Consider the following 10,203-nt stretch of genomic DNA (forward strand, 5'->3'; position numbering starts at 1 on the left):
ACATTATTTCCTTTAGTTATATATTCCATTTACCTCTATATACCCTAACATTGAGTAGGGTACATTTTTAACAAAAAATATGAAATTGTATTTTTTTGTCTGAGATCACACTACGCAGAACCTAAGTAACAACAAATAATTCTCTGCTCAGGCCTCACTGAAAAATAGTGCCATAACATTGATGCCGTTACTCTTAAAGGGATGGTTTTAAATTAACATTACGTGTACTTCAGGTGTGACACCTGAAGAAGGCTCTACAGCCAAAACTTTGGTCTCTTTTGTGTTCCTTTTAGCATGAAATAAATATTTTCTTGTTCCTATGCGCACTATCATTACTGCTCATGGAATGATTGCAAAACACACACCTCGGGTTAGGAAATAGGCGATTTACGTAATCTCGGTTTTACGCAAATGAATCTAAAAGGCCAGCAGTAAAAATCCCGAGTTATGAACATTTTGCGTTACCCGTCTACGTCACCACTGCTGCCGCCTAGTGGTGAGCCTCCGCAAGTTACCCAGCGAGCACGTGGTGTGCTCCCTCTCTCTCCCTCAGCCTTCAGTCTTGCTTTGTACCTGCTACTGGTCAGTTGCTAAAGGAATTCATGTAATCATGACTGGAAAGAGGCAAAGAGACGCTAAGCGTGCACTATCCGTGCGGAATCGCAGGAAAATTGATTTGGAGATGAGAATGAAAATGATAAAGAAATGTGAAGGTGGACAAAACCTATCGGCAATAGCACGTGAACTCGGTCTCTCAGTGTCAGCAGTGAGTACACTTTTAAAGGATGCTGCCCGTATCAAAGAGCATGTGAAAGGATCTGTCCCTTTAAAGTCAACAATAATAACGAACCAGCGTTCTGGTACTACTGCATGTGACCGAACGCACAACGTAACAACCGACCACTTCACAGCCCTCCCTGTCGCACGAGTCGTGCGCTGCCTCAGCTGTTGACGAAGCTGATGTCGATCCTGATGATGATAATAATAATAATAATTAATAATTGCTTACACTTATATAGCGCTTTTCTGGACACTCCACTCAAAGCACTTTACAGGTAATGGGGACTCCCCTCCACCACCACCAATGTGCAGCCCCACCTGGATGATGCGATGGCAGCCATAGTGCGCCAGAACGCTCACCACACATCAGCTATCAGTGGGGAGGAGAGCAGAGTAATGTAGCCAGTTCATAGAGGGGGATTATTAGGAGGCCAATTGGAAATTTTGGCCAGGACACCGGGGTTACACCCCTACTCTTTTCGAGAAGCGCCCTGGGATTTTTAAATGACCACAGAGAGTCAGGACCTCGGTTTTACGTCTCATCCGAAGGACGTGTCGGCCTCTTGCAGCATCTCCTTCTTCTTCATCGAGCAACTAAGTCTTTTGTCACCCACAACTAAAACGCTGCCTACAGTGAGCAACAATGATACAAAATATTTTGTCTAAATACTTTTTCAATTTTTTTTTATTTATATTACATTACGTTATTAAGTACAGAGCTTAGTTTTCTGTGTGTGCATCATATGAAAAAACAGAAATAACCTCTAAAACATGTTCATTGACGTAACGATGTACTATCAAGTACTGTAAATTAAATATATTTTTGTTAAAATAGTTTTTTTCTATTTTTTCTATTTATACAACACTGCATTAATAATTATTGAACTTAATTTTCTATGTGTGCTCCACATGAAAGAAACTGACAGAAATAACATCTTCAACATGTTCCCTGACATTTCAATGTACTATACAGTACTGTACACATGTATGCATAGTCTGTGGGCTGTGATTAACGGGTGTTTCGACTTATGTAAATTTCTAGTTACCTAAGGGTTTCCAGAACTGACCTTGTACGTAACCCGAGGTTTGTCTATACAGCTAAAAGATGGTTTTAAATCCAGTTGCTACCAACTATTTTAATATACACCACATGAATATTGCTTTGAACATCTGGATCTTCAGATTTAAAGTGTATATGTAGAAATAACAGAACAATGACCACAGCTGCTTGTCAAGGCAATACTCCATTGTGGGTGAGAAAGTAGCATTATCACTCCATGAAAGGCAAAAGCATGACTGTACTGAAGCTGAGATGCAGCAAATGTCATCATCTTCACAGACTCAACCATTATCTGTGACTCATTAGGAAGAGTTTCCAAAAAGCACACTGACGCTAAAGCACTGCAATATAAAACACCACACACTGATGAGGGGTTTTGCTCTGTTTCCATATCAATCTCAGCCTAAGTGCTATGGTCAGCTCACCGTCTCTGAACTCTGAACTGTTCTGCCAGACAGGAAGCATAGCTCTAGCGAAGTCCTTGATCATTTTACTTTCAAATGCTTCTAGATAACCGTCTGCAAGATAAGCACAGACTTCCGAGGAAGTGAGTAGCAAACCTAAGGCATATATTCCACATATTGTACCGAAGACCAAATTTAAATTTATTCCGTATACAAACTACATTTATGTGAGACTCAATTTATGTCCATTTAATTTGAATCCCAACTTTCCTGTCAGATTCGAATTCTAGGGAAACTGACATCACATTTTCAGACCTTTAAGACCTGTTCAAAGTCAGAGAGGAACAAAAACTTCAAACTTAAGTTTGAACTGGAATTTTAACCGAGTACTTATTGTAATTACATCAGATCATAGACATGCCTTCCACTGATATTATGAACTTAAGAGGGAGACCACTGAGGGTAGTACAAACAAGCCAGGGGAAGAACTTTTCTACTTTGCTAAGAAATTCTTGGCCAGACTGCAGTTATTATAGTCAGTCATTTGCCTTCATTAGCACAAAACTGAAATTGAATTGGAGGGGAGGCGTGTATTCAAGCCAGACAGATTGTCAACTATTAGAGAGAAGTTTGCAAGTCAAAGTGTTGTTGGGGGGAGCTGAAAAGGTGATAATTGCAGGCAGGAAAGCTGACAGCATTTAACCAGTTGTAGATAAACAGCTCATCTGTTTCTCTTCTGCAAACACAAAGTTCTCCCTTTGTTTGGAGAAGAAACCCTAAACTGGCAAAGAAACAGGGACAAACTAACAGAGAGATCTTGGTCCCAGGTGGTAAAAAAAATTCAACAAGTTATCCAAACAACACAAGCCAACATTGGCAAATACATTTGTTCTTCTTCAGGTCCTGGAATCAGATATGGGAGCTCATGAAAGCAGCTCACAGGAAACCTCTATCGCTGACCTGAAATCTCAAACGCTGAACTCAGATCTCAGCTACAATTACTGCCGGTAATCTGCACCAGAGACCATGAGACGACAGCTTGCCTTCTCCCTGGAGGTAAAGTGTCAAGAGTCATAAAGCTTAGTTTCCTAGCTAAGCAGCCAACAACCAAAGTTGTTGTTGTCCAATGTGGCACAAGGGACATTGGTACAAATGGCACACTTTCCATCTGTACCAAATGTGGGCAGCTTGGTCACAAACTGAAGAAACTCAAGACTTCTGGGCAGCACTAGGCAAAGGTGAATCATAACACATAAAGGAGGTCATGGTGAGCAGAAGAATGCATCAGCTTTCTGGGCCACTGGAAATCTTGTCAGGGCAAAGGAGATCTGAACAGACGTGATGGATTACACCTAAACGAGATGGCTCCAGTCATCTTTGCACAAGAATCACAAAATTAGAATGGGGGGGGGGGGGGGTTTACACCAAAAAAACTAGTGGAAGATACATGGGGAGCAAAGAACTGAAGGAAAAACTGAGGAGAAAAACAAAACAAGGCACAGGTTAATTACAGCCTTGTAGCTAAATGCCGAGTATTCTACACAAATAACATAATACAGAAGTGTGAGAAGGTACCACATTAGCAGGCAATTACGATGATATTGGAAACACAGAAATGCAGCTCACTGCAAACATTGGAGAAGAATAGAACATTAGTTCTAAAGCAAACAGGTGAGAAAAGCATTAAGAAACTGTGATCATGATGTCCTATGCTTTCCTGCATATTTTGAAACTGAACAGGTTCAGTGCGAAAGCAAAAGTTTACCATTTCTGGAAAGCAGATTTTGAGGGAAAGACAGCATTCAACAGAATTAAAATGGGATATAAATATGAAACAGCAGCAGTTTCAATTGGTCAATCAATTCTGAAAAATATAAGGCAAAAGAAAGCACTCTCTAAAACAATTCAAAACAACAGGATCAAGTTAAACATGAAGTACACTGAATTACTAGCACAGGTTAAAAGGAATATTGACAAGAGTAGAGAGAAACTGAAAGAAATATTGCAATAGAGGCTAAAATAAATAAGTTCTCTAAGGATGAAGTAAAATTTATCTTGGACAACAATGGCAAATTTCGAGACAATGAAAGTGAAATGGCTGATGTACTGAAATGATTAGTACTAAATGATGTACTAAAATGACTTCAGGAAGAAGTCACCAGCATGCCCCAGTGAAGGAAGGACAGCAGTCCTGTAGTATAGAGTATTAGCATAGAAGGGGCAAGAGTACTAGGTAAATATTGTTACATTAATTGTGAAATGACAGGGACTGGATACATTGGTTAGGACTTCATACAGACAAGTAAAGGTATCAAAAACAAACTATAAAATGGGAAACCAATATAGAAGAGTCTACTTATGAAATGACTTAGGTGTTTATGTTCACACAGTTTCTACACAATTTGAGAAAGCAAATAAAAACACAATATATTGTATACCAATTTGCTCACCACGTTCCAGAAAAGACATTACCTCTTTGGAAACAGTCAACACAACAGTAACTGACTTAAGGGCTTAGGAAGTGTTTTATAATAATAGCCTGAAGGATTTTTTCTAGTGTAAAATAGAGAAGTCTATTACTTAAGTTAATTGAAGTACTCAAAACCCTCAAATATATTGTCAAGATGAGCCCAACAGACTTCTTTAGAGAAGTGGAACAAATGGAAATTGTGGATATTTATCTAAAAACTGAGAACAGCTGGCACCTTTTTATCCTATATGTTGTGAAAATATGGAACAGACTGCCCACCAACAGTATGTGACTGAATCCAGCACCCTGACTTTGTTTAAAAATGGCTGGCAGTGATTCCTGGATCAATCAGCTACTAACTACCAAACAAGCCAGATGAACTGAATGGCCTGTCTTTTGTAACTGGACTTATTTCATTTGCTGCTGTGATTCAATGGCTATTACTGCTTGACTAGGACGTGTTAATGGAAAATTCAAACAATTTTGTGCGATTTACATTTGGATGGTACCTTTCTACAGGACCCTCACAAATGATATCACACAGGTGACCAGGGGAAAAAAAATAAAGCACTTTTTGTTCTCCAATGTATAATGTTCAAAATAATCTTTCAATATAAGATATAGTAAATCATTTTAAAAAATCAATACTTTACAAAGAAACTAGTTAATGTGTTAGTTGGGGTCTTTAATGTAGCAGGTTTTTCACAGTTGCTTGGAAATGTACAATTTGTTAGATGGTAAAACACTTAAGATGGTTAAAATGGGATAATCAGCTGATTTCAATCTGACTACTCATATACAGTAACAGTATTTTGAACATTTGTGACTATCGTGCAAGCAGAAAAGTAATGTTAAAAAGGTACACAACATATTGTAGTATTTTAGTCTGGAATTCTGTGTATCATAGTTTAAGGTTAAGGACATACATGATGCCTAACCTCTCCATTAGAAACTAAAATACTGGAAGTGTTAAAATAGTTCCTCTTACAGTCGAAAAAGAATAAAAATGACTGCTTCATTTAAAAATACTTTTTACCACATTCACTGAATTATTACTTAATGAAATGAAAGATTAACCCAGGTTTCTGATCTAAAGGCTTCAGGAAAAATTGCCTTCACTATACTTACATGCAGCAAATTAACCATGTGTGGGTAGTATGTGTAGGTAGTATGTATACTGTATGTGTATACAGTGTCTTACAAAAGACTTCTCCACTCTGAAAAGTTTCCAAATACTGTTGTTGTCTGAGCTCACAATCATGACACTTTCAAACAGGACTTTATATTTGTGATCTACTCTTCTTCAAACTAATAAAGCTAAATATGCTGATAGTACGTCAATTCCGCTTGCAAAGTAAATGAGAAGACCCACAATTGAATAACTATTGTAGCCCTGTGCTATAGCAACTCCAATCTGATCAGGTGTTAAAGACCGGTCTGTGCGTAATCAAAGTAGATTAACCTGACTTCAGAAGGCATGTGTCTATCTCTGTTGGTTCCCTCTGACAGAATTTGAGTTTTAATTCACATGAAGACCATGGAGTTTTTGAAACAATGGTAGAGAGGCAACAGAGAGGTAGAGAGGTAGGTCACTGCATACAGTGACTTGTGTTATTAAGTGGAATGTGCATTGGAACACCCAGACAATACCTCGATCAAACCATATTTCCAAACTAAGCAGATAGACAAGCAGGAAACAGGTTAGAAATGCCACTGTGAAGCCAATAGTGAAAGATTTATAAAGCGTTATGCCTGAACTGGGAGTCACTGTTCATACACTGTGGCACACAAAGTGGCAGGACTGAAAGACTAATCTTAAAGCTTATATGGGATACACAGCCTAGATATCAGACATGCGAATGAAACATTTATGATTGGCTGAGACCAGAATTGAACTTTCTCGTCTAAATGCCAAGTGCAACATCTGGCACAAACCCAGCACAGCACAGCACAGCACAGCACAGCACAGCACAGCACACAGTCACCACAATGCCAGCTGTCAAGTGTGATGGTGGCAGCATTGTGTTTTGATGTTAATCCCCATCACCATAGACTAGTAAACATATCAGGATGAACAAACTGAATGGTTCACAAAGCAGTCACTAACCTTGAGGAAAACCTGCTCAAGTCACCCAAGAATCTAAAACACAATTCACCAGGGCAGCAGGGCCCTGCAGGGCCTGGTTTTGAGTGGCCCAGTCCAAGTTCTTGCATGATCCCAATTACATAACAAAATGCATGGTGAGGCTTGACAACTGCATTCCATCACTTATTCCCAACCAACTACATTCAAGAGAATGGAGAGAATTACACCATCCCTCTGTGCAAAGCTGGACAGCTAGCCAAATAGAAGCACTTTTGGCAGCATTCACTGCTGCTTGGCTATCAAGTACTGATTTAGGAGCTGGAAAACAAGAATTATGCAAGCAGTACACTTTGTATTTCGTCTATGCAGATTTTGATCATATTCAGCCTCCTTCACATATATTAGTGCTTACTTTGATTATTCCAGTTTTTAATCAAAAAGTTTCATTTTAAAAAAGATAAATCACTCTTAATATTCATATAAAAATACTAATGCTACTTGCAGGAACTGTAAACATTTGCAAGGCACTATATATACAGAGCAGCTGCGTGGAGCTTTCTCTCTCTATAGATAAAGAAATCGATTTCTATGCATAACAAATAGCTGTTATGGAAAAACATAGGAGTGTCTCACAGTTCTGTGCAATGCGGTTGATATGATAACCCTGACTGACATTATGGTGATTGAAAGGGATTTAAGTACACTCACTACTGAGGTACGTTTCGTTTTCTGAAATGTTTGTTTTGTCGTACTTGAACAGTCAGAAGCAGAGCAATCCGTTCTTGTTTTTTTAACAGGCTGAATTTCACCCGCTTAAAAAAGCATGACACTCTTCTTCACACAGTAAACTGTTCGTAACAATTGCATCAAGTTGGAGCCTGCATTTTTTTGTGGGGGAAAAAAAAAGCATGTCGCCTTTTCATTGGCTGTTGAAGCACATGCTCTGTGTTCGGAAGGCGGACAGTAAGGATTTAATTACTTTAACCATACTCAATTAGTCTCAAGAGCTCTACGCCGCCGGGAGCCAGAGTTCAGTACAGAGCGAAACCAGAACTGTCACATTACGGTTCCTTTAACAGTTACTCAGTGTGTATTAAGTATTGAGAGAAAATACGTGGTCGTTCACGGCAGTAAATCGTACAACCATAGCTGTTACGAAATAAACATTCATTCACACTTTTTTTAATTACCACGACGAAAAGCCTACGCGAAACGCGATTTGAATTGCCTAAAGCACCTCGGTTGTACTCTGACGTTCCTATTTTCATTTCGATATTCATTCTTCGTCTAGTGAACGTTTGAACGAGTTCTGAAAAAAAAAATATTTCCAATTTTGTAAACGCCACGTACCTCAATAAAAACCGAAATGGTATTAAATTGGAACGACGCTTTACGCGCGTCGAAGATTTCGGGTTACACCAAGCACAGAAGATTGCTTCTCTTGACAGCTACTTAACTCCAGAAACCAAAACGGACAAAACAAAGATAGGTTTTCGTCGGCCAGTACTGGGATGTTTTGACAGCTGGAGCTCCACGCTCCCAAAAAAAAAAAGCTTTATATAGACAACAAAGGACTTCAAACTTCGTGTCTCTGCTATCAACACTCAACACTAAGGAAGGCTTTGCAATACTCTGCTGTAGTTTTTGACTGCCTGGTAAGGGATTTACTTCATCTGACTGGTTGCATACCCAAACTTTACTTCTTTTTTTAAAAAAAATCTCGAGGTAACTTTTTGTAACGAAGACTCCGAAACAAATGTATCAACGTCGTAACATCAAGATCTATATGATGCACTGCATATTGTTTTTCTATGGCATCGGCCAACGTAGCATACTGGATATATCCCACTCTTATTCCTTCCCTGTTTTTTTTTTAAAGCTGCGGGTTCCAACATCATATATGATTTTCGGCAAAGGTATCGTGAGGATCACAAAAAAGGGGCTTCTTTCTGCTTACCAGCTTTGCAGGGATCCTTGTAATCGATCACATCTGAAGTGTCAGTGAGTTCCACATCGTAGCTCGGCTCCTCCGTGTCCGCATCGTTCGCCAATAACACGGGGAAGACGGAGAGCAGAAACAACCATCTCGCCATGAGACCCATGGTTAAGAAGTAAGGAGGGGGAACACTTAGGAAAGAGAAGAAACGTAGAGGAAAAGAAGAGAGGAATGAGAGAGAAAGAAAAAATGGGAGGTTTTGGGGGAAATGAGATCTCTCCGGAGGGCGGGTTTTAAAACGTGAGCTCTGCCCCTTCAGAATGCCTCGATTCTGGGGCAGTGATTCGCTCGCATACCCGGGCTCCGGGCCAGCACGGCAGCCTGCAAAGTTTGCAAAAGAAGATCATGGTTTGCGCACAATATTCATTCTTTTTTTGTCCGCCCCCGATTGAACGATGTGTGGAAAATGACAGTGGACTCCCCAGAGAGAATGAAAATATGGCAATCTGAATTCATTCGTCTACAGCCAGCGTTTTCTGAAGACGCGACCTAACCATCCATAAAAATAAATGCGCAAAATGCTTGGAATTGACCTCGTTATTTCCAAGTGTTTTTAGACTGCTGTGTATTTGGAGTTTTTAATATATTAGATTTATCACGCACGACATTATCGGAATGCAATAGTTCCCCCCCAGAATAATTCGGACAAAACTATCTTTTTGCCGTCTTCAGGCAACACAAAGCACTTTGGTGGTGTCAATTAGTCTTTAGTACAAACAGCTGTGCAATGTGGATACTGCTGATCTGAAAGGGGGTGGGGAGTCTGGAGTGGGCTGGCGAGGAATTTCTGCCACCGCAGCACTTTTTAAATTCCTTGTCTTAGGTCAGTAATGGCAAACTCACATGTATATCCTCGTCGATTGAGTTTCTGTGTTCCCGAATGTTGTGCACAACATGTAAACTAGACGAGAGCACGCCGAGTCCTAAAAATGCTCCTTAGTAGTAGCAGCAGCAGCAGCAGATCAACGTACTGTATACATTAACAATTTTCTTTAATTTGCGAGGTGAATTAGATGAAAGGGGATAGATTGCTATGGTCCGACTGTAATTTTGGACTGAGCTAAATGGTTGTTTCTTTAAGATCTCAAAGAAATCTTTTCTTTCCCTTTTGCTTGTGATGTGCACAGGACTAAAATGTTAATTACAAGCAAATCACGGCGCTAGTCTGTTGTCTTTGTAAACACCTCTCATCGCCGATACATTGCCCGTACTTTGCTCAGGTAAGTATGTGAAAAACCGCTTTGGCGGGTGGTAATTGAACCTGCTCTCGGCGGGAGCCGGCGTGTTCTGGACGGAAGATGTCAATTGGCTTTTCGGTTTATCTCGGGCTAATATCTACGGTATCTGCTTCCCTGTAACCAAACCACGTCCGAGTGTTCTGCTTCTCCGCAAAGCGAAGGAGCATTC

At 39.9% G+C, this 10,203-nt stretch overlaps 1 protein-coding gene across 1 annotated transcript in view; it reads right to left on the reverse strand.

Annotated features, from left to right (window-relative positions):
* The window catches only part of LOC148674169 (bone morphogenetic protein 1-like), a 79,258-nt gene extending 70,012 nt beyond the window's left edge, over positions 1–9,246 (reverse strand). The window contains exon 1 of the mRNA XM_088624039.1: positions 8,758–9,246. Coding sequence (XP_088480165.1) covers positions 8,758–8,902 — 145 coding nt within the window. The 5' untranslated portion in view covers positions 8,903–9,246. The remainder of the gene's footprint in view (positions 1–8,757) is intronic.
* Positions 9,247–10,203: the final 957 nt, after the last annotated feature.

This window comes from Lepisosteus platostomus, chromosome 3 (assembly GCF_059453375.1).
Source record: "Lepisosteus platostomus isolate fLepPlt1 chromosome 3, fLepPlt1.hap1, whole genome shotgun sequence".
NCBI classification, from domain to species: domain Eukaryota; kingdom Metazoa; phylum Chordata; class Actinopteri; order Semionotiformes; family Lepisosteidae; genus Lepisosteus; species Lepisosteus platostomus.